The sequence below is a fragment of the Octodon degus genome, unplaced genomic scaffold (assembly GCF_000260255.1).
Source record: "Octodon degus isolate 3935 unplaced genomic scaffold, OctDeg1.0 scaffold00042, whole genome shotgun sequence".
NCBI classification, from domain to species: domain Eukaryota; kingdom Metazoa; phylum Chordata; class Mammalia; order Rodentia; family Octodontidae; genus Octodon; species Octodon degus.
In genome coordinates, this window is record NW_004524618.1 from 10,381,928 (window position 1) to 10,406,992 (window position 25,065).

Sequence of the window (25,065 nt, forward strand, 5' to 3'; positions counted from 1 at the left end):
GAAATTGTGTATCATTTTTTATTTTTTAAAACTATTTTATTTGGTACAGGGTCTCACTACGCAGCTCAGACTCATAGTGAGCCTCCTGATTCAGCCTCCCCAGCGCTGGAATTATAGGTGGCACAGTGTGGGGCCAGTGCAACACGGGGTACTGGGGATCGAACCCAGGTCCTTGTGCTTGCCAGGCAGGTGCTTAGACTGTCAAGCTATCTCCCCAGCCGGTTACATATATTTCTTTCTCTTTTCTTTTTTATGTTTTTAGTACAGGGTCTACAGAGTCTTACTACGTAGATTGGACTCAGAGTGATTCTCCTGTTTTCAGCATCCCAAGCTCTGGGATTGTAGTCACGTACCACCATGCCCAGTCTCAATCGCTGTCCCAGCCCACCCTGGGGGCAAGGCCGGCATACACTCCTGGGCCTGAACCCTGGTCCCTGCATCTGCCTAAGCAGCCGCTTTAATCTGCTCAGTTATCTGGCTGGCTCCCATTACATTATTTCTAATGCATTCAAAAATGTTCACATTCATGGCCAGGGATATAGCTTAGCAGCACAGTGCCTGCCTGGCAAGCACAAGATCCTGAGTTTGATTCCCATACAAAGGATGTAAGATTAAAACTTACATGGCAAGATGACATTTTTTCTTGCATCAGTTTCGAATCAGAGAGCACTCAGGTCTTTCAAGACTTTGGCAAGTGAGCCAGAAAATGCAGCATTTTCTAATTCTAGCCTCTACGTTGGGGATTTTCTATTCAATTCTCCTTTAACAATGATGCAATTAAGTATCAAAAGTCTAGGGAAGATTCTTGCAAATGTATGCCAACATGTTATTCTCATGTGCCTGCCTGTCTGGGATGGATTTTTTAAGGGGTAGTTATATGGAAATAGCCTCTGATTATGTTTCTTGCTTTTCCAGGTAGGTTGTAATTTCAGACAGTTGTTTTGGCGTGACTCTAGCAAGGAACACATATTTGGTCATCTATGAATTAGAATGACATATGAAGAAAAGGTTTACATTTAACTACTCTAGAGGCAGAGGGTGTGGCTGGCTGAGTAGCGTGTCTGAGGCTCTGGGCTCAGTGTCCAGCACTCCAGAGAGACAGAGACAGAATACACAGAAGAGACAGAGACAGAAGCACAGAGAGACAGCACTATCTCCATCCTGGTAGGTGATATACTATGTCCCCTGACTGCTGAGATTTGTAAATCTAGTGCGTAATCTAATGTATGCCTTGCTACTGTTAAAACCTGCAAGGGGTAAATCATGTGCAAGTAATGATTAATTGTCAATATAAGGCCAGGGAGATAGCTCAGTAGAACAAGTACTTGCCTGGCAAGCACAGGGTCCTGAGTTCAATCCCTGGCACTTCCAAAAAAAAAAAAAATTGTCAATATAAGCAATGATAGAGAGAAGAGAAATCCTTCTTGTTCTCCTTCATGGCTATTCCCGTGATGCACGACAGGATGCAGTAGCCCTGCTAGATGAGTCCTTTCTTTCTGGTCCTAACTTGGACTTTACCATTCGTGGCCTGGAAGGTGGAGAAGCCAAGGGGATAGATGACCTTCGAGTGTGTGCGTACCTGTAGGTAGACCTGTACCTGTGTATCAGGGTAAGGCGTAAGGCTTGTGGTTGAGGGCGGTTTGTGCTGTTGGCTAATGGAAGGTCTCTTTATCTTCGGGTGGAACCGATGAATGTATGCGTGAGTACAAGCTCACAAACCTCTTACCCCAGATGAATGGCCTCACTTCAGAGCTCTCCAGCTTTGCCACTTACGAGAAACATGTTTTTTGGGTCAGGACTGGGAAAGGGGCAACTTGCAGGATTCAGGCGAAAGAGACAGAAAAAAAGAGAAAACAGGCTTGAGAGAAGAGGAGAGAATGGGTGGGAGCAGGTGTCTAGGAGGACCAGGGGCTAGAAGCAGCAGGTTAGAGGTCTCCCCCAGTGTGGTAGGCCAGCTTCCAGATTAGCCAGTCCAGCAGTTCGTAATCCCAAATCCTGGGCCTCTTGGTTGTAGAGATAGGGATTAGGGTCCTTTAACAATTTTTCATTTTGTTTTTCAGTAAAGAACCAATAAAAAAATAGCCTTTGCCCAGAGGCAAGGAAGTCTGGGTAGGCTAGAATGCCGGGCTAGAATTTTACCAGCATCATGTCCCCACTTTGGTCCCTGAATACTGATCTAAAGTTCTGATGGGCAGTGACATTCGGCCTCTGATTAATGAGCACAGTGAAGCTTTAAGGAAGGGGGAGGTGAGTCACTCAGCCCCCTTAGAGTCCTCTTCATAGGTGAGGACATGGGGTCCCCAGACAGCAAGGTTGTCCAAAATTACACGTGGAAGGGGGAAGAGTGGGCCCCAAACCCTGAACTTGTCTCTCCTTCATCCCTTGCCGCATGTGTCTTTGTTCTTTCTGAGAACCTGCCAGGGGTCTCCGAGTCCTGCACCACCCTGACATGCGCACAACGCTTTGCATTTCCAGGTCTCCCTCATAGGCATCCCTCATGGGGAGAGCACGGGGCTGCGCCCACCTCACAGATGAGAACATGGAGCTCTGAGGAGCCGAGGGGCTTCCCCTGATGGCCTGGAGGAAGTCTTTCTATCAGCTGCAAACTCCCTTTTCTCTCTCATCCCCTGAATGCTGATCTTTTCCACTGCTTTATTCCTAGCTTAAGGCAAGTTTTGGCCATCTTTAAATTTTCAAATACCCTTTTTTTTTTCTTTTTAATTTTTTTTTTCAAATACCTTTGGAAAGCATCATATGTGAACTAGTTCTAGTCAAGGTACAAAAATTTTCTTTTTTGTGTTCATGTCTTTTTGAGACAGGGTCTTGCCATGTAGCTCAAGTTGGCCTTGAGCTCACTGTGTAACCCAGGCTGGTCTCAAACTCCCAAGGATCCTCCTGCCTCAGCCTCCCTAGTGCTGAGATTAGAGGCATTTGCCACCAGACCCAGCTCTAAAAAATCCTTTTGCTGAATTTTAAAAACTTGTACTGGGATTAATTCTGAGGCCTTCATGCTAAACTACACTCCCAGCTCCCCGCTTTTTGTGAGACAAGGTGTTGTTAAACCACCGGAGGGTGGTCCTCCTGTCTCAGCCTTCCAGAGGGCTGCAGCACAGGACGCGCCCCACCATGCCTGAGCCCCACCACGCCTGGCCGCGGAATGCTTTTTCTACAGAACAGGGATTTTTTTTTTTTTTTTTTGGCAGAACCGGGGATTGAACTCAGGCCCTTGCACTTGCCAGGGAAGCACTTATTCCACTGAGCCAACTCCCCGGCCCCAGAACAGGGATGTTAAAGAAACTGGGAAGCCTTGAAGAGCCAAGGAGAGAGCTGAATAAGGCTCCACACAATTCTCAGCGTGGTCTCAAAGCACAACCTTTGTCACTGCATTGTGTTACAGAGGAATCCCACCTTGACACCAGCCGCAAGGACAGGGGAGGACAGCTGAGCCTCTGGACTGACTTTTTGGTAGCCAAACCTCAGCCATCGGCTCTCTGGGTTTCTGGCTTCCCCGTAAGGAAGCACTTACGTAGTTAAACTTTAATGGGACTGATGCCCAAGTGCTTCTGCAGATGTCAAATGCCTCTTCTGAAGCAGGAAGGAAGGAAGGGCCAGCAGTTGGAAAGGGACTCCAGTCCTCTCCCTCAAGGCCTGCAGCCCTGTGCGGCTCTAGGCAGGTGCTGTGCCCGGGGTCAGGGCTGCTCCCCGCGTTGCTCCCCACTTGCTGGGCACCTGTGAGTACTGAGTGTTATAGATATCAGAGCCAGGAAGGGGCCTGCCAGGCAGAGATGCAGATGAAGGAGAAGCGAGGAGAGCAGAGGGAAAGCTCCAGGCAGGGCAGGCGCAGTTGGTCCTCCGCCATGTCTGTGTGGCCTGTGTGTGGGTAGGGGTCAGGGTTTGGGGAATGGATGAAAGAGGCTGGTCAGCATTTTACTTTTTAAAATATGATTTCTTGAGACTGGGCGTGGTGGCACACACCTGTAATCCCAGCTCTTGGGAGGCTGTAAACAGGAGGATCACTATGAGTCTGATCTAGTAGTGAGACCCTGAACACCCTGTAGATGCTTCTCTAAAATAAAAAAAAAATTTTTTTATATTTATTTATTTTTATTTATTACATTTATTTATTGTGTGTGTGTGTGGCCAGCTCAGCCCACCAGGGGGCGGGTCTGGCTGGCATGTGGTGCTGGGGATTGAACCGCGGTCCCTGTGCTTTGCCAAGCTTGTTTCAAGTAGGTGCTTTAGACCACTGAGCCATCTCTCCAGCCCCTAAAAGAAATTTTTTAAAAAGATTTTTTTTCTCCGAATGCCTTCAGGGCAGGTTTGGCTGGCTTGAGTTGTGAGGATCGAACCACAGCAACCTGAGCCTTACTGCTTTGTTGAAGCAGCCACTTAAAGAACTGAGCTAAGGGGCAGGCCCCCCCCCCCAAAAAAAAGAAAAGAAAATATGATTTAAGTTTCCAAGGCTGGACTTGAACTCATGGGCTTAAATAATCCTCCTGCCTTGGCCTGTAAAATAGCTTGGGGTGCAGGTGTTTGCCACCAGGCCCAGCTTTCCACTCGGTGCAGTTAAGCTAATGGGAGAGACACTGTCTTCCGGGCCCCTTTGCACCTGTTGTTCTGTCTGCGACATGTAGTTCCTAACCCTCTACTCCTGTGCATTGCATGGAGTCTTCCTTTCCAATGCTTATTGTCAGATGATTGCTTTCCAAAATGAAAGGTGCCCAGGAAAATCAAGGCTAGGGCCATGCTGGGCGTTAGGCCCCGAGTGACAACAGAAGGGATAGAAGATCTCTTGATAATGTTTACCATGTCTGAGTATGAAGAGCACAGGGCAAAGAAGAGGGAAGAACCAGACTGGGATGTTCTGGAAAGATCCAAGGAAAAGCTAGAAGCTGGAATGAAGACTAAACAGCAAGGGCTCGGGAGGCTGAGGGGAAGCACACAGCCAAGGAGCCCGGGTAGCTGAGGAGTCCATGCCTGGCCCCAGTGATCCCGGAGGGAAGAAAGAGCATCGCCTCTCAGTGGACCAAGGGGCGGGTCACCACCTCAACTCTTTTATCACCTTCTCAGTAATTAACCAGCCCCTGTGTACATAAAGACAATAATTACAGGCAAAACAACTCCTTTGATGTAAGAGTGTAGAATGTCTGGGTGGGAAGAAGGGTAAATAAAAAAAGAGAACAATCTTGCTTTAATATGTAAACAAAGCTGATGGAAAAATATTACCAAGCAAGCAACTAAGCCAAACAAAGTTTGGGAAAACACGGCCCAGATCGGCATGCACCTCGGATATCCTGGGCCAGCCGGGGGCACCCCAGTGGTGCCCAGGGGTGGACTTCCTCGGCATTTTTGCTCTTCTTTCAAAGTGCTCACACACCTTTGTATCAGGAGACTGTATTTTGGCCCCTACCTGTTCTCTGCAGATATTCTCAGCAAGTTTCCAGAGAGGCCTGTTTACTTCTGAATCAAAGCCCTGGAGGAAGAGGGGGGTGGTGGTGTTTAACGAGGGGTTTGAATGGCTCCTCCTAGGAAGCAAAGCTAATCGGGAATGGAGCTGCGGCATCGTGGATGCCTGTCCTGTGATATAACTCCTGAACACCATTCTTTCTGCCGGGCCAAACTTTATTAGAGAAACCTGTTAATTGGGGCTGGAAGGAAAGGAGAAAGAGACTAATGTGGTGCTAATACGATTTAACCCTGGATGGGCTCTGAACGTACAATGAGGAAGGGCCTTCGGACTTGAGCGTGGCACATTCACCGTTTCAAGTACGTGACACCCAGATGAACACACACAACTAAAAGTCTTTGCAAGGCACTGGGGGAAACACTGGCAAAGACTTTGAGAAACAAAAAGGCATTGCTCCTGCCTCTACTGTCTCTTGTGGTGCCATTGTGCGACGCTAAGAACCCACATAATGACAAAAAACAATGCCCCTGCGATGGGGGAAACTTGATTTGGCATGAGCAGTAGTGTTTTCCATGGAAATGATGGTGGAGGTGCAGCCGACTGTGGGAATAGTGCAAATCAGCACTTTTTTTTTTTTTTTTTTGCAGATTTTCTTCAAGCCATTGTTTATTTTGGCGATGGTCGGATCTGTGGCCCAGCTTGAAGATTCCCACTGGGTTTTCTAAAGCTCTGAGACCTAGGAGAGATGGAACAGAGAATAAATAAATAATCACAGAACTCTGTTGCCTTGCCCTATCACCCACATAGGGGTTGTGCCTGTCTCGGTGGATATGTGTACATGCACATGTGTGCCGGAGTAGCACACATGGAATATACCCCACACTGAGGAATTAAAGTGAGATCAAGGTTTGCTCAGGGCTGGCTGCTTTGTTGTCCCAGGACTATCTCTCATTTGGGTCAATTAGAACTGTTTCATCCCAGCACCAGGTGGCCATTTTTCAAAATGGCACTGGATAAAGTATTGGAAATTGTGCACATGTGAAGACTTCCCCAAATCCCTAGATGTTTGTGGGCCTTTAAACATGAATGGCTCAGGCTGAGGTTCTGACATAAACACAAGTCAGTAGCGTGCTGATAACATGAACTTTTCCTCACCGATCTTGGAAGCTTCTACTTCTTAGCCAAAGGATGCAGAGGTCAACCATGCCAAATCTGTCGCAGAGTGAAAAGTGAGCAAAGTGTGGATGTGGAATGATGTATATGATGCTCCAGAATGTGAATATTTGCTTTAAGATGCCAGTTAATAGGGGCCTGGCAAGCACAAGGGCCTGAGTTCAATCCCCAGTTATGAAAAAAAAAAAAAAAAAAAAAAAAAAAAAGCAAACAAGTAGCTGGGGATATAGCTGAGCAGCATAGAACTCTCTGAGGTAGTGAGTTCAATTCTCTGTACCAAAAAAGTGCAAAAAGCCTTTCTTGAAGGCCCTATCAGAGGTTCCACTTGTATAATAGTCTCCAAGTCTCAATCAATGTGGATGAAGCTGCTTTTGAGCAGGGTGACACGGTGCACACCTCCAGGGGGCAGCATTTCCACTATGTAAGGAAAACTCCAGATGGCCTTGCAGGGTGGCAGTAGTTGGACGGATTGCTAGAAAGGTGTTTTTTCAGCAAAACTTGGAAGACTGTGTTCATGAATCCCTTTCTTAGAGTCAAATTACATCAAGAAGAAAAAGACCTGGAAGAAAAAGACCTTGCTCTGGACCAGATTGGGCTGAGTGCAGATATGATGCATTCCACACTAACGTCTTAGAAGTTTCAAGGATATGGAAACTTAGATCAACAGAGGTTAAGGGCTTTGTCCAAACTTCCCTAAGCCCCATGCAGCACGCCTGAGATTCGAACCTTTCTCCCCAGCCCTCCAGAGCAGCCCTAAATATCCTGTTTCTCCCCACTGCATGCCTCCATCCGGAAGGACCCAGCTACAGCAGTGACCCCTTCACCACATCAACTAGAGAGAATCCAAAAGGTGGAATTCACCTAATAGGAGAGGAGATGGTTCCTGGGCTGCCAGTTTCGCCTTTGTACCCTCTGTCAAAGAAAATGAGGTATGGAAGCTGGGTGCTGTGGTCTTTACACAGCTGTACCGGGCAGGAAGAGAAGGGTGGATGAACGATCGCATCTCCAACCCTCTTTCTAAAAAATAACTTCGCTTTTTTTTTTCAATTATTATTTTTTTCCATAATTTTAGTGAGACAAATAGCAATGAGACAGTTTCAAATCAAATGGGTATGACAGTTTCAATAATGAACACATTGCATACTCTCTTCCTAGTGGTTATTTGATGTACAAGATGCAGACATGATATCCTATTTACAAACACTATTACAACAAATCCCTCTATTCATTAAGAGATCGTAACTATATATCTATCCTAACCATTTTGAATACACAGATACAAAATGGACGTTCATCTGTATCCCCTTTTTTGTTTAGTTCCGTCATTTGAATATTATAGGTGTGTTAACTTAGCAAAATATTCTAAAAGAGTCCAGTAGTCCATAATAGTATTGGTTCTCCCAAAAGTTTGCATTTGAAGGGTTGAAAAGAAACAAATCTGAAACGTGGACCTCAGCAGGAGGTTTTATTTGGCTGTGTGAAGGCACACACAGGTGCCTCTGTGTGTGTGTGTGTGTGTGTGTGTGTGTGTGTGTAAACAGACACTGAGGCAGAGACTGAGGAGAGCTGAGCTTCAGGAAGGTTCGAGTTACGGGTGATGGCTCAGTTCTCCCCAACTGAATTGGTATTTTGTTAAAAAAAAAAAAAAATACCAGCCACCCTTTACCCGGGACCCACTACGTGCCAGGCATTGTGTTGGTTGCTTTTCGAAGTATTTTTCCATAAAGAAAAAAATTGTTTTTATGCTGGTGCATCCAAGACAACTTTTTTTTTTCCTTTCTGGGGTAAAAGAGTGCCACACGGGGTGCTCAGAGTTGGGCGGAGTGGGAAGGCATTTGGGGGCGCGGCCAGGGCGGTCCCAGCCCTACAGTCTCCACCTTTTATTTTGATCGCTCGGATGGCGACAGCTCGCACTAGGACCCAGGCGCCAGAGCGCCTCGGTCTGTCCTGTAGGTTCATTCAATCTCCCTACACACAGACCCACAGCGAGATCGACACACACGCACACGCACACACAACAGCACGCAGCGAGGCTCGGGAAGTCAGGCCGGCTCCTCACCCCTTCGCCTTCTCTGCCACCGCAGGCCGGGTCTCCCACGGGGCCCGGAGCTCGCTGGCCGCGCAGCCCCATCGAGCTCGGCGGACCCCGGCTCCCCATGGGCAAACGCGGGCGGCCGCGCAAGGAGGCGCGCGGGGAGGGCGCGGGGCTGGTCCCCTCGGCGGCCCCGGCCGCACCCCAGCCCCCAGCCCAGCCCGAGGAGCCTGCGGGGGCCAAGCCCCGCTGCCCCTTCTCAGACATTTTCAACACCAGCGAGAACTCCATGGAGAAGCATATCAACACTTTTCTGCAGAACGTGCAGATTCTGCTCGAGGCAGCCAGCTACCTGGAGCAGATCGAGAAAGAAAACAAAAGTAAGTTTGGGGCCCGGTTCCTCTCTGGCTCCCTGCCTCCTTTCCAGCTCATTTGGGCGACCCCTGGGCCTCCCTAGCACACACAGCCCCCCTCGGTGTTAAAGCCGATGACACCGGAGAAAGGACACGCACGCACGCACAAAGCTGCTAAAGATGTAACAAAGACCGGCGCGGGGAGAGGGGGCTGCCGGCGCGTCCGTCGGTCTTGTCTGTCCGTCTGGGCCGGCGGGGGAGCGCCCGGCCTGGAGTCGGGGTGGTGCTGTTCGCGGACAACCGAGCCGAACGAGAGCTCATCGCCTCGAGGTCGCCTTCTTCATTTTTAATTTTTTTTTTTTTTTAAATTCCCGGAGCCTTCTCCGATGGACAAGTGTTTTTCTGTCGCTTGTTCCGGGGTGGGGTGGGGATTAGAAGCTGAAAGTTGGGACCCTGGGCAGAGCTCTGGGGTTCCAGGAGGAAAACATACAGACACACACTACAACAATAACAACCGTCGCCGGGGCGGCGTGGGCTCGGGCTCCGTCTCGCCCTCGCGTCTGCCTGGCTTTCTCCCCCGGGAGCAGCGGGACGGGGCTCCGAACCCCCGCGCCCCCATTTTCCTGGGTTGCCACCGCCCCCGACCCCCAAACCAACTGGCCGTAGGGCCAGGCGGCGGCGCCAGCTCTCCTGGTACTCGCAGCCCCGCGCCGGGGAAACTTGGCAAGGAGAACGCGGCTGGGAGGAAACTTTGGGACCTCGCAGGAACAATAGTTGGGGAAGAAGGTGTGGGCTGCTGTGTGCGGACTATTTTCCGGGAGCCGGCTCCCGAGTAAGGGCGCGGGGCAGCGCAGCCGACGCTTCCTGGGTCGATACCACACACACACCCCCACCCCAGGTAGAGAGAGGTGCACACAGTACGCAGGGGGGGACGACTGGGAACCCCACCCTGGCCTGGCTTCCTTTTTGTATTTGTTTCGTTTCTGTCCCTGCTCGCCGGGTCCCCCAGCCTTTCCAAGGCAGAGTCGACCGTGCGCCCGGGGGATGGGGGGGGGGGTGCTCGAGCGTGCGGCGTCTCCAGCTCTGCGCTCAGAATAATAGCTGCGAGGAGGGAGGCAGGCGCCGAAGCAGACAGACCGACAGGCCGACAGACGGTGTCAAACTGCATGTTTAATCGGTCCGAACAAGTAAGATAGATGAGAGTATGCGAGGAGGACGGCAGAGACACGGAGAGGTCCGAGTGCAACGTGTCAGAGCTCGCACCCCCCCCCCATACATCAACAACCCTCGACACAAAAACAACTCTGCTAACCCTGGCCTGCAGGGTTGAAGTAGCCTGGTGTTGGCTGCGTGGTTGTGGGGACGCTGTGAGAACAAACCAAGGGTCTATGTTGGGGGTCGGTGGTGCGTTCTTTTCTTTCTCTTCTCCCTTTTTTTGGAGTGTCTGTGTTGCAAGAGGCGCAGCGCAGTCTGTGTAGCCTCGCCGCCAAGCGATTATTCATGGGAGGGGGGTAGTGGTGCTGTGTGCATTTGCCTGGAGAATAGTTTCAGAAAAGCCAGGGCTGGGAGAGAACTGGATGAAGACGCGGTTTTGTTTGGTGCGTTTGCTTTTGTTGCAGGGGGAGGGGCGCGATTTCCTTAGCTGCCCCCTCTGGGTCTCGGTCCTCTGGAATCAGTCCAGGGCGCCGGCTCTGATGGGGGTTCTCCCAGAGAGGGCACCTTGGCAGTGTGTGCTGAGCCTGGTTTGTGCTCTCTTACCCCCCGCCTTTGCACCCGCAGACAATCGGCGACCTCACCCCCCCATACCCCGCCCTGGCCGCCGCCACCTCCTTGTTTACCCCGGTCCCGGGCTCCGGCGTGGCCACCAGTCACGTAAGCAGGGAGCCCGACGCGCCGGGCCAGGTGCCCGTGCGGGGCGGGCAGACGGAGGCCGAGTGGGGCTCCCGCGGCCGGGGAAGCCTAGGGTCTTCCAGCCCGCTCCCGAGCCATCTGCGCTGCAAATCTGCCAGAACTAAGAGGGGCTCGGAAGCCTTAGCGCCCCAAAGTCAACTTCGTGTGGGTAATCAGCCCTTGGGGCTCGCAGCCCCCCTCGCCAGCACGAGTATTTTTAGCTCTCTCGCTTCTCCGTCGCTGCTGTGTGGCTTTAAATGACGTGATGCCAGCGGCCCCCAGATTTCCCCGAGAGCGTGGGGTGATGCGCCCTCCCCGGCTTGGCTGCAGGCACCCAGCTCCAGGCCCCCCCCTCCCCAGCTCATGCAGGCGTGGATGACCGCCTACAAACTACGCGACCACCCGCCGGATCTTCTATTATCCTCCCTGCACACCGGAGCTAGACGAGGGACAGAGACTCTGTATCCCCGCCGCTCTCCTCCTTCCCCGCCCGGCCTGGGTCTCTCCACATGGAGAACGGTGGGCCCTACATCGGTCCTGTTTTACTGGAGGCTCTTCCTCGCGCTGGCTTCGCGCTCGCCGTTGTTTTCTGCTCGCTGCACACAATGCCTGCGCGTCCCGGCGGCCCGCGTGTGCACAGCAATAACGCGAGTCGGGGGGCGGGTCGTGCGTGCGCCAGGCTCGGGCACTGCGGGTCGCTCCGCGTGCGCGGGGCTTGTTTTGCTTCAGAGCTCGGCTTTCCGAAACGCTTACATCATTCAGTTGTTGGGGGAGGGAGGCAGATCTGGGCGTTCCGACAGGATTCCAGAATTTCCCAGGCTCCTGGTTTTTAGAAAGGAGGACCATAGCTTTCAAATTATGACGTCGGGGTGGGGGCGCGCTTAGGTTTTGTTTGTTGTGCAAGTTTTTTTGTTTTTTGTTGTTTTTTTTTTTTTAGGTCACTACTGCAAAGGGCATTGCTAGCCGGCTCAGGTGCACAACCTCCCCGCGTTCATTTCAGCCAGTTCCCCAGTCTGTAATCACTTGATCTCAGTTTCTCCGCCTCCTCCTCCTCCTCCCCCTCCCAGCTCTAGACACATGGTTTCCACATGGAGACAAACTTCTTTCCTGCGACTGGACTTGACCTAGCTGTATTATTCATCCAATCGGAAGCGTCAGTCTCTTGTGACGTCACACGTTGCTGAGGCTGGGGGCTGGGGGCGGAGCCAGGATGCGACCTAGGAAATCTCTAGGAGCTGTAGTGCAGCCAGCTGGTCCAGTCTGTTCTTAAAGAGACGCTGTTATCTCCCGAGAATAAGGGTCGGTCCTTCACTCTCCATTTCGGACTCTTAAGGATCTTTTCGAGATGCATTGATGGCCACTGGTCACGAGTTCCACGTTCCATTTTAACTATTTGTGAAGTACTTAGTAGGAGCTTCCTTTATTATTCCATGGCAGCTAGAACAGCTCTTCATTTCTCGAAGTTTTTGTACACATCCAGCAAGTTGTAGCGCAGAGCTGAATTATTTCCAGTAGATAGTGAGGTGGTTTTTTTGGGTTTTGTTTTTTGGAGGGGGAGCGGGGATTGAACTCAAGACGCTGCGCTTGTCAGGCAGGCGCTTATGCTGCTGAGCTATTTCCCCAGCCCCATAGGGTGAATTTTCTTGGGGGAAAACGTTCAAATTAAATCATTCAGTGTGGACCTAGTGAGTCAAAGAATTCCCTAAGAAATGCAGGTACATTGGTATGAATCCCTACAAAATCTCAGTGACGGCTTCCAGAAACCTTAATCATGAAGGCTGTGACCCTGTTATCACAAATTGGGAAATCATGTAAACAATTTGTGGCAGCATTACCTCGCTCCTGTGGAATCCAGTGGCAATTAACTAATCAGGAAAAACACTAGCCCTTCCCCCCTTTGGAGGAGGTTAAAACCAGAAGAGATTCAGAGAGAGGTGCTAATGGGGTAAAAGCTGTCTGGCAGGTGAGGCCTGGAGGAGAGATGGGCTTCCCACTGCCAGAGAATTAGGAATTGGGAATTGGGGGGCAGTGTTTCGGGGTGGGAAGAACGCTCCGCGTGAGAAGGCAGGGATTGCTCTCTGTGGTGCTGTTCCTAGGCTCCAGAGGGAGTGTTTCCCTAGGAACACAGATAGGAAAAGCAGCCCCTGCCTGCTGCTGGAGGAAACTGCTCTCTGTTGTCCCTTGGCCCCACCCAGCCTACCTGACTTGTCTCCTGACCCTGAAACCTCCCCTCCTGTCCAGCAGGTCTGCCAGCAAGATCGGCTTCACAGTCATGCGTCTGTGTTCGACCCAGGCTTGTCTAGAATGCCCTCATTCTCTTAGAGGTTTCAGTATCCTACATTCCCTTGGAGACTTAGGGCAGTTCCTACCTCCTCCACAAAAGCCTGCCCAGCTGTGTCATCCCACCTGACTCTTTCTTAATTCAGAGTAGTTTAGAGGTTGGAACTTTTGCAGTCAGGTGGAACAGGGGCCCAAATTCCTGCTTTACTGCTTAGTGGCTATACACCTTGCACTTAAGTTACCTTAGCCTCTCTCAGGTTCTGTTTTGTAAAATGGGTATCACGATAGCACCACCCTCACATAATTTGTGAACTAAATTCAACACTACTTTTAAACATTTAAATTACCTGAAATCTAACAGGTGCTCAATAAACTAACTTTTCTGAGTTTTTTTTGGTGGAGGGGGGACTAGGTATTGAACTCAGGACCTTGTGCTTGCCAGGAAGGCACTTATTCTGCTGAGCTATTTCCCCAGCCCCCTTTTCAGAGCTTTACTTGTTTCCTTTGCATTTAGCTTTATCCTACAAGGAGATTATTAGCATCTTAGCAAAAAAGATGACTTAGAGGGTTTTGTACATGTCACCTATTAGAGATCACATATTATTGGGCAAACAGTGGACACTTGATGTAAATTTTTGGATTGCTTAGATTTATCATATCCTTGTGATCAGATTTAGAGGTCAGGGCATGTGACAATTTCTGAAGACTTGGAAAAAGATGGGAAATACTGATCTTCGAAGGCCTTTGGGTGGTAAGACTGGGCCTGCAAGGAGATGATAGGTCAGGTGTGGAGAGCCCAGACTGCGTGCTGTCGGCAGCTGTGGCCCTGAGAATGAACTAGCCACTGGCTTTGGCAGGAGAGGACTAGGGTGACTTACACCGAAATGGAAGGCTTTCATGGCAACTAGAGCTCATGCGGTTCACATTTCTGCAGGGGAGCCACGTGACAATCAATTTGCTCGTGCCACAAACACGTCCTGTGCAACAAGTAGGTGCAGTTGCTTTTTCTCCGCAAACAAGGGGTTAATTTATGGGAGAGCTGGAGGAGGTGGGATTGTGCTTAGGAGAGTGAGCTGAAGAGCGCGGTAAAGTCAGGTCTCTCTTCTGTATCTTAAATTATCTTCTCCAGGTTCAGGGTTTCTCCCCAGCTTTAAGTGTGATCTCTCCCCCCCTGGTAAATGCTACCGGTAGACTTTTATCATGTGGCTTTTGGTGGCCCAGAGCCCCCAGGGATTGGGTGCATTGTCAAGGGGTTCTAGAGAGCAGGGACAGGGTCCTGGGAAGTTCTGGAAATTGTATTGAGTCGCTCCTACTTTGGGAGGAAAAGGAAGCTCCTTCAGTTAGCAAGGCAGAGCAGCGCCTTCCCTGGTATCTTTTGCCTCTAATCCAAACACTTTCCCATGAGCACGCGCAGAAATAGGAATTTCATTTGGTGAAATTGAGGGAAACGAAGAGTGCCACTATGCAATAGCAGCAGTTAATGGCATCCACAATATGAGTACACGCTGGCACTTACTAAGTACCTACTACATACTAAGCATGAAGACGAACGTGTGTTATCTGTTCAGATCTTCACAACAACTCTATGACACATGCAATTTTATTACACTCATTTTACAGAGAAGGGAACCAAGAGCAGGGATTCTGAGTAGATTTCCCAAAGATCACATGGTGAAGTAGTGGCAGAGCTGAGTTTGCAATCTAGGCCTCTAATTCCAGAGCGTGTGGTCTGGGCTGCATACACGTGTACTCATTTTACAGCCAAGGAATGAAGTCCAGACAGGTGAAATGACTTGGTCGAGGTCACCCGGCAACGTGCAGCAGAGCTGGGATTTGCAGTGCCTTGTTGATTAGCCCAGGCTTTCCTGCACACACCTTGCTTAGAAAAGGTTTAACAGGGAGCTGGAGACAGAATAGCCAACCACAAGGTGGTGGTTGTTTTTCAGAGTTGAGAAGCCCTCCTGGCCCTAGCTCAAGTTCAGGGTTCCTAGGAAACACCCCCCCCCTCCTACTGCCTTTCCCAAGTCTGTCCTCTGGGCATATTAGAGGACTTGGGGCTGTTGCTATGGCAGTGAGGCCAACAGCAGGTTCATCAAAAGCTGGGTCTTTGCTTTTTTTAAAAAAAAAAAGCCATCCCTGCAGAAGTGAATTGGCCACAAAGATTTGCATCTGTCATTGCGGCTAGTTCTGTCTTAGACATCCCCTGCTTCCCTGCCCCACCTCTCCTCCCCACCACCATTACTTTCTATAAATACAGTTGGATAAATATTGATTTAAACTGGGTTTCTGGAGGAGCAGTGCATGCTTCCGTGGCCTGGTGTTCACTTAGATACCACTAGTCTGTAGGCTTGACACACCTAAACCCCCGACAGCCCTGGCTTCCACATAACTGAGTTTGGGGAGGGGAGCTGTGGTTTTGTGGCTTTGAAGGAAAATAAAAAGAAGTAAAAAAGGAAGAACCCAGCAAGAAATGGAAATCATGCAGAGTGAAGCAAACAGTTTCCAGCAGGCCAGAGTGCAGGGCTTCAGGGTGGCCTGGCTTTCGGTACTGGTCTCTTCTTTCCTGTTCTTCCTTCCTCTCTGTTTTGGGTATTGTGTGTAGTGACGAAACAGCATCAGGTGCAGAAGGAGGCCCAGGGCAGGTGGCATCCACCCTTTTTACTCTCCAGGCTTGGAGGAAGAGGTCCAGGGAGGGGCAGTGACTTGCCCAAGGTGACCCCGCAGGGGCAGGACCTGGTCGGTCTTCTCTGTGTACCCGCTGCTTGATAGGAGAATGGGTCACAAGCAGCCCCAAATGGCTTTTGCTTCACAGTAGGTCAGGTGCTCATAAAGTCAGCAGTTCTCAAGCCTGGTGTGCTGATTCCAGGGTGTGTCCAGTTATTGCAAAGGTCATCGCAACATTCTCAATCAACTTTCAAAATGAAGCTCATTTGAATTGCTCATACTTAAAAAACAATATTTTCTTTTACATTTGAGCAGTGGACTAAAAGCCAGCAGGTGATAACAGTGGGGAGATGCAGGAGGAAAGCTTGTCTTCCTGGGGCCTCCTCCTGAGGAACATGAGTGGGGGGCAGTAGGGTGACTGCAGTTCCCCAGAGTCAGACACCTGCTGTGTGGCTCTTCTGCTAGACTTAAGGGAAGTAACTGTCTCTGATATCATTGTCTGGGGTGACCTAGCCAGAAGGGTTAAATCTGTTGACATCTGGCTGTGATCTGTCTGGCCAAAAACAGCAGTGGGCATTTGCCACCGTATCCAGAGCTTGAGACTCTTCTGCCTCCACTGCTCACAGTTCTGTTCTGGGGCTGTGGGAATCATTTTGGAAGTGCAGGTGACCCTTTCTTTGAGCAGTAAACTTCAGGAAAATACATGTGAACAGGAGCTCTCCTTTTTTTTTTTTTTTCTTTTGAGTCAGGGTCTCAATATGTAGCCCAGGCTGGCCTTCCCAGTGCTGGGATTATAGGCGTGTGCCACAATACCCAGGTTTTTCCTTCCTTCCTTCCTTCCTTCCTTCCTTCCTTCCTTCCTCTTTTCTTGTTTGTCTGTCTTTCTTTCTAGAACTTTTTTCTTTTTTTTTTTAAATTTTTTTTTTATTTTTATTTATTTGAGAGAGAGAGAGAGAGAGAGAGAGAGAGAGAGAGAGAATGTGGTGTGTGTGTGTGGCCAGCTCAGCCCACCAGGGGGCGGGGCTGGCTGGCATGTGGTGCTGGGGGATTGAACCGCGGTCCCTGATGCTTTGCTAAGCTTGTTCTAAGTAGGTGCCTTAGACCACTGAGCCATCTCTCCAGCCCCTACAACTTTTTTCTTAAAAAAATCTGTGGCCCCATAATGATCCCAAAGCAAGGCAGTGTAGTCTCTGCCAGATGCTGTGTGTGCTCCATCCCAGTACCAGGTTTTGGGAATTCAGTTGTCTTCAAAGTGAATCCCATAAGCGCTTTCCTGCGAGCACAAGGGCCTGAGTTCAATCCCTGGTTCCACAAAACAAACAAACAAAAAACAAAGTGAATCCTAAGAGTGTGGATAGTGCTTGATTTGAGTTTGTGTCTTTGAAACTAGCCGCCATTGCAGGAGAATAAAATCTTAGCCTGGGCTTCCAGAAGGAGTGATTCCTTCCCTTGCTGTCCACTGTCCCCAAATAGTTTTTAAAATGCTTTGTGTTCGTCTTTGTAATTTTTACAGATCTGACTTCTAAAAAACCATCTAGCCTTAGGAAGCCAGGAACCATGCAAGCAGTCTTGTAAATAAACACATCCGCTCTTGGTTCTTTCAGACTGGGGCCTTTGGCCCGTGGAGGACAGCCTGCACCAGCGCTGCCGTGCAGCCCCCTCTCACAGTGCAGGCCCTTGGCCACATGCCTTTAGCATCCAGCTCCTGGGTCTGTAAGGAAATTGAAACAGCAGAATTGGGCCTATAAACACCCTGTCCCGAGGGAGAATGAGGCTGGGAAATTCAAATTTAAGCCAGAAAGCAGGGTTGCATGACTTACTCTTTGAAATACATTCTTCTGTCTTTTTTGCTGTTAGTGAGGATGCACAAATGTAGGTGACTTGGGACAAGGTAGAATATTATGTTAAAATGGGGAGCAAGGCCAGGATTGTATTGTTTTTAGCTGTCAGTGGCAAGTGGAATCTTTGTTTTGGTTTCTCAGGGGTCCAGAGCTATCTTATGGCATCTCTCTGTTTTTTTCCTCTTGCCTATACTCTAGCCTGACCTTTCCTACCCTGGTTTTGTTGCCCACTAAGACTCCGAATCCCTTGCATTTAACTTTTCGTTTCTTCTACTACTGTATAATTTAGTTCAGTGCCACAAATAATTTCGAAAACTTACCAGGACCTAAGTGTTGTGGTTCGTGATTCCAAAGCGAAACATGTAAGATCTCTGGTTCTAGTTCAGATATTAGCCAAATAGAAACCAATAAACAATTCTAGTCTGTCTCCTGGGAGTCTGATAACCTGTTCCCAAGAGGGCTGCTGACAAGTACAATCTCTCTTCTGTTTTCCAAAGGCATGGTGCTAATAGTCCCCTTTTACTGGGCATTTACTATGTGCTGTCACAATGCTAAGTGCTTCACATTAAACCCTCACAAACATCCACTAGGCAGGTGCTGTAATTATCCTGCTTTATAGGTGAGGAAAGCCTTAACCTTGGCAAGGCTGGCTAACCTTCCCAAGGCACATGCTAACAATGGTGGAGCTCAGAGTCAAACCCAGGCTTCTCTTTCTTCTGTGGAGCTCTGGAAGAAGCCCCAGGGAATATGAAGGTAGCGAGAAGTGGGAAATGGAATCTGAAATGTCCGAAGGCAAGGCTGGGGGTTCTTTCTGGATGCCACCTTAGACTGGATTCCTTTCTCCCCATTCATCATAGGGCAGTGAGAAGACAGCCCAAACCTTCTAGGGCTCTTGGGGCACTGATGCTGACGCCACACACAGCCTTTTTCTGGAGGGTGATGGCCTAGGGTGCTGCAGCTTCCATGTCTGGTGCCATCTTGCCTGACACCCTCTAAGGAACTCGCCCAACCAGTAGGGCTCCTGTCGCTCTGCACACCAGGCTGTCAGGACTGTGAGTCCACGCCCTGTCAGACTGCACAGGGCTTTGTGAAGGCACCCCAGCTTGCAGGGCAACTAGGCTGACCTGTGGTCTGGGCCAAGGGCTCTTGCTGAGAAGCCTGAGGAGAGGGAAGAGGGAGCCGCGGACATGAGCTCCAGGCCTTGGCTGCCCCTGTGACAGTTGCCCGTGGGTTCTTGGCAGAGTAGGCCCAACCTCTTCCTCTCCAGGCTGCTGATCTAGGAAACAAGAGTGATCTTAAACATAACGGGGGTGTCACCCACTTGTTTAAAGCCCTTCTACAATTTCTGTACTGTCTTACTTAGAAGGAAAGCCAAACTTCTCATCATGGAATCCAGCCTTGCTGTTTGGGGCTGGGTGTGGCTCACGGATAGGCCCTTTGGCCTGTGCTGGAAGCCTGTCAGAAGTGGGACTCCCTGGCCCTGCCCCAGACCTGCTGAATCAGACTCTGTGGTTGCAAGATTCATAGGCAATTTGCATGCGTCAGAAGATGTCTTAAACAGCCTTTGGGGTCCTCTCTGACCCCTCCCTGCACTATGGCCACAACTCCCTTTATCATTTAACCTGCTCAGCCTACTTGTCACAGCTTACACTCGGTTATTCTCAGAACATGTGGCCAGAATATAAGCACACTGGGGACAGCAACAGAAGTAGTTTTATACATTATTCCATATTCAACATTTAACCTGCTGCCCAGAAGGTAATCGATGCTAAAGAAGGATTTGTGGAATGAATGGTGAGTTCTTTGCCTTTAAAATTCTGACCTCGTGAGCTATTGGTAGACCAGTTCTTGTGCAGATTGGTGTAGAATATTGCACGTGGAGTATTGTGGGCATCACTAAATGCCCCTGGTTCTTGTGACACTCCCCACATTTCCAGAGCCTCCTAAAGGCACCGAATTTTGTCTGAGCATATCTGATTGACTAGGACATAACGTGCCATGGGCTCCATGAGTCAGAAAATCCCGGCTGGAATGTCCTCCATGGCTGTGTGACCCGGAGCATTTCAGGCACCCTTTCTGGACCTCATCTACCAAGTAGGGATCTCGCAGTGTGCTGAGGATTGACGTGCATAGTGCAGTCATGACGTGGCCATGTAGGCGAAGGAATGTCCTTTTGTCTTAGGTTTCTCTGGAGAATCCCAGACCCAAGAACCAGAATATGCTAGCTGAGAGAAAGGGTGCAATCCCCCATGTCATTGGATAGGCAAATGACTCCTGAGGCTGTGCATTCAGACTCGGGCAGCAGGGGCTGGATGTGTGATTTTTTTTTTTTTTTTTTTTTTTGTGGAACCGGGGATTGAACTCAGACCCTTGCACTTGCCAGGCAAGTGCTTATTCTACTGAGCCATCTCCTTGGTCCCTGGATGTGTGATCTAGTGCCCAGGGCTTGCCTGGACCAAAGAGTAACTGTCTACCGCCCGGAAGGGAGTAGAGGTGCCAAGGGGTGGGAGCAAGGCTACTCCCAGCCTGCCCCTGGTGGGGGAGGGAGGGCAACAATGTGGGGCATCCTCCTAGCAGCAGGACAAGCCTTTGCTAGTATTTTTTTTTCTTTTTCTTTTTTTTTTTTTTAAAGCTGTAATCAAGTTGCATTTAACTTTGAAAGACGAGATCGTTGGGTTATCAAAGCCTGATAAACATAACAAAAAAGGAAATTACAGTTTATCCTTGCTTTTGACTGCTATAAAGGGAAAAATTCTAAAGAGAATATTAGCTTGTGCGATGATGAGCGGTACTTCACGAGTAGAATGCACCATGGCTGACCGGGTTATCAGCCAGAGGTGTCTGAAAATTCACCAGTGTGTGATTACACATCCAGGATACGGAGGATCCTGTGTCATAGAACCAAACAAATCTTTTGAATAAAGCACTTGGGAGGCATTCCTAATGAAAACTATTTCCCCCAGCAGCGATTACCTCCCAGTGTTGGTCTTTAGGCTAAAGTGGCACAGTGAGACTAAGCCCAGGGCTCATGGTCATCACCAGCAGAAAAGGAGGTGAACCTAAGTGCACCCGAGCCTTGACCGGAAGCCCAAAGTAGCTTTCAGTTCTTCGGGAATGTATTTTTAAAGAAAGGATCAGAAAAGTTATTCTGCTTCAGGTTTTTAATTTTTTCTTTAAACACGAATGAATCAGAAAAAGAATTCTAGATTTCAGAAAGGAAGGAGCACAGGGCTTCCGGCCTACCCTTTAACCCCTGTCCCATCCTTCAGTTTGTGGACTTGGGAAGCTGCTGTATTTCTCTGAGACTCGGTGGTCTCAATTGAAAACTGGAGGCTGCACTGAAAGAGCTGTGTAGTGACGTCAGATTCTATGACATAATCCAGGAAAGGTTGCTTGGGGGAACTTTCACTCGACAAAACCCTTCCTAGTAGCGCCAGACCAGTGGCACCCTCGTAGGCCCCCAGCAGGGTGCTGCAGCATAAGAACTCACGTAGATGTGCACGGGAACCGAGTCCTGCGGTGCAGCTTGCTTTCTGGACCCAAGTTCGTGCAGAAAACAAGGAAAAGGACATCTGAGAGATTAATTCATACTTTACAGTCACTGAAAGAGGCTGCTGGAAAAAGGGCCATTTAATAAAACATAAGAAGCCCTTTTCTAAGGGAAGAGATGGGTCAGGAGGGAAGTCAAGTGCCGCTGCTGGAGCCTTTGCCAGTGGTCTGATCTCACCAGAAAAACTGGAGTTAAAAAACAACAAACTTGCAGATTCCCCCGCGTCAGATTAACACTGCTTGCTCCGCCGCCCACTCCGCACGTCTTTGCTTTCCTTCCCTTTCTGCTCTGCCTGGTGCGCTCGGCTCCCCGGGGTTGGGATGTCAGCGGCAGCCTTGGCGACGGAGCCCTGGGAGGCGGCTGCAGCTACCTATCGGGTTTAGCATTACGTCATCCCTGCTAGACCCAAATTTATCTCGGCTGCACACAGACCCGCAGCTGCGAGCTGCCGCGGACTGGAGCAGAGCTTACGCATGAAGTTAGGCAGGGCGAACTCACTGGGCAGAGCGAAGGTTTACTGCTGCTCATCACGTTGTTGGGCCTTGGAGAAGGCGAGGGAGGAGGCTAGGCTCCGTGCTCGGGTGGAAGGCGTAGATAACTCAAGGTTCTCAGCCTTCAGAACTCAATCGCCCCCACTGCCTTTCAAATACCTTGAGTATTTGAAAACCCCCACCCTTAAAGAGAATTGTAGAAAATACAGCCAACAGGTAATCACTTAGCATGTTCTAGGACGCCCACCCACCTCGTAGAAAAGATCAGATACACAAGCCTTGGTGTTACGCGTGTTTGAAATGGATTGCCTGTAAATCAGCACGTAGTAAACAGTGCAGGAAGGCTGAAGATAGGGTTGGTGCAGAGCACCTACTGTTGTGAGAGAGGCCCTGGGTTCGGTACCAGCACCCCACAAAAGTACGCTCTGTGGGGAAAAGAGTGCTGAAAATTGAGAGCTTTGCCTGCTCCCTGAAGAAGGCAGTCTGGGGGAGCTGGGGAGATGGCTCAGTGGAATAAGTGCTTCTCTGGCGAGCGCAAGGGCCTGAGTTCAGTCCCCGGCCCCACCAAAAAAAAAAAAAAAAAAAAAAAAAAAAAAAAAAAAACCAAAAAAAAAAAAAAAAAAAAAGGCAGTCTGTCCCTAACAGGGCTGGGGGACTTTTTCCATTTTCCTGGAAGGTGTGGGAGAGACAGTGACTGATGTAAGGGAGAAGGCAGACAGAACAGACACTGTGCACTAGGTTCCAAGTACCTTTCTCGGTGAACTTTGGAAGCCCGGCTTTCTCCAACCTGCCATCTACATTTGCAGTGGAAACTGAGTTCATCTGTGCCTCAGAGTTCCCTCAGGCTGCAGACTGTGTTCAGGGATGGCTCCTGGGTAACAACACTCTCCGGAGGATGAAGCCCTGTGTTTTATGATGGGGGAGGTTCTGGTGGCTTATGACCAAGCAAGGCCTTCAGAATGGAGCCCAAGCAAGGAGAAGGAATGTTTCCCAGCTACTTCTAGAAAAGATGGAGCTTTTCTCACATAAAGTGGCCCTTGGCATTCATTACCCACTGCCCAGTACCCACTGACACCTCTGCCTCTCATCTTCTCCTGTGCAGATGACCTTCGGGTGGCTCTTGTGCTACTATCTCCCCATCTGCTCCTTGGCCCTGGCTTTGAAAGGGCAGCTTCAGTCACCTAGATGTCAATGGTGAGAGGCCAGATACAGGCCCATGTATCTATTTGGTCTCTTACTGACCTGCTCTTGTTCTCTATTTGTGGAATTAAATCCATCTTGAGTTTGTGTGTTTTTTCAGTTGTATTATTTTTTTTTTATTGCATGTCACTTGGGATGACGACTGAGTAATGTAGACCTTCATTCTCATAAAAACCTTAAGTTCCTGGGGTAGTCCTTGGCACTTAGGAATCTAATTTTTTAAAAAATGTATTTGGTACAGGGTCTCACTACGCAGCTCTGACTCATAGTGATCCTCCTGTTTTCAGCCTTCCCAGCGCTGGGATTACAGGAGTGCGCCACCATTCTGGGTCTCGGTGGCAGGCTCAGTGCGCCCAAGGGCAGGTCTAGCGTGACATGTGGTGCTGGGGATAGAAAGGAATCTAAAACTTAAGAAGTTTCTGTAAGTAGTGGAAAGTAACTTCCAACCTAATGATTTCTACCCTTAATAGCAGATGTTCTGAGTGAGTGGTATTTTAAATAATTCTTCTCACCCCTACCAACATGTTGCTTTTTGAGGATGCAGGGTGGTTGTTACCAACACCCAATGGGAAAGACCAGAACTGAAATGACCTAGCCAGCAGCTGAAAAAGCAATTCCCTTTTCAAAGCTTAAAAACAAAAAAGAAAAAAAAAATCTCCTGTGGCTTGTGAATACCTTTTGGGCCTCTCTGAATTTGATGGAACATCAATTTCTTAAATGTTGTGCCAAGTGTAATATTTGAAAAAGCTGGCAGAATTTTCCAGCTTGTGACCTCACTGGAGATCTTGTTCACTATGGAAAGAAACAAAAGTACAAGGAAGAGGGTGTTTAGGCAGCACGAAATCCTTCAGCTTCTTGAGAAGGCAAGATATCCCTTGCCAAGAGGGTATTTCATGCAGCAGTCAGTAGCCTGACTGCAGAGAAGGGGAAATTCTCCCCTCACCAAGAACTTCCTGTTATTTTGGATATCCACCAGCAGATTAAATTATTTGGAGAGGGAAGAAGTTATGGGTCTGCTTACAGTTCCTGGCTTGTTCGTAGACCATTCAGCAATTCCAATTCTCTTGTCCTTCCTCTCCCTAGATCTCAACTGGAGGTGATTTTCCACCTCAGGGGACATATGACAATGTCTGGAGCCATGTTTGTCATGCCCAAGGGGCAGTGGTGTGCTACTGGCATCTAGTGGGTAGAGGCCAGGGATGCTGCTGAATGTCCTCTGCTACACAGAACAGAACCCAGTCCCAAGAAGGAGTTACATGGCTTGTAATGACAATAAAGCCAGGGTTCGTAAAACCACCACAGTCTGCACTTTGAGGACTTGCTCCCTGGAGGACTTGGCAGTGGTGAGGGCAGACAGTGGCTGCTTTGTAATGTCCCTGCTTGTTTAAGCTACTGCCTTCAGTCACCTCCTAGAGTGTGGAGGAAACAACTGCCATCGTTATTTGCTAATTGTTGGAATTCATTTTAAGCCCTACTGAATATATGCTTCTTGTGAGCAGGGTTCGTGACTTTCTTTCACTACTGTGCATGGTAAGAGCCAGAGACATGGCAGGCTGTCAACATTACGGGCAAAGGGAAGAACTATGTCCTTTTTTTTTTTGGTGTTGGGGTACATCTCAGGGCCTTTTGTATGCCAGGCAACACTCTACCCCTGAGCTATGTGCCCAGCCTTGAAGCCTACAGGAAAGGCTAGCTTAAGTACCGGAGTCCAGCTCTGAATTGAACTTGATGTAAACCCAGCACCAAAATCACTTCCCACTCTGTTGTGTCTTCTCTAGCACCAGCCTGGAGTTTTCCGGTGTCTAAGAACACTGCCACTTTCTAAGTCCTCCATCTGGCTAGCTCTCAAAGTCCACACCAGGACTTTTTTAATCTTGGCACTAGAGAAGAAACGAGGGAGGACAAAATTAAAAAAAAAAAAGTAAGACTTAAGAACTTGTCTGTGTGGAAGCTGAGGTGGAAGAAGAGCCGCATGGAATCCCTCCCTGGCTCTGATGATATGATCCCATATTCTTTAAATAGCGATTTGGGGTTCCCAGATGATTCTGCGCGTGCTGTCCTGGCAGATGGGTTACTTTCTTCATTTTGTAGACCGGGAAAACAAGGCACGGAGTCACACGAAAAAGTACAATAGTACTAGATTGAAAATGTCACTTTGGATACAAAAAGCTCTGGACCCCCGCG

At 49.2% G+C, this 25,065-nt stretch overlaps 1 protein-coding gene across 1 annotated transcript in view; it reads left to right on the forward strand.

Moving 5' to 3' along the window:
• Positions 1-8,554: 8,554 nt before the first annotated feature.
• Positions 8,555-25,065, forward strand: part of Mxi1 (MAX interactor 1, dimerization protein) — a 76,188-nt gene continuing 59,677 nt past the window's right edge. The window contains exon 1 of the mRNA XM_004631523.2: positions 8,555-8,992. Coding sequence (XP_004631580.1) covers positions 8,737-8,992 — 256 coding nt within the window. The 5' untranslated portion in view covers positions 8,555-8,736. The remainder of the gene's footprint in view (positions 8,993-25,065) is intronic.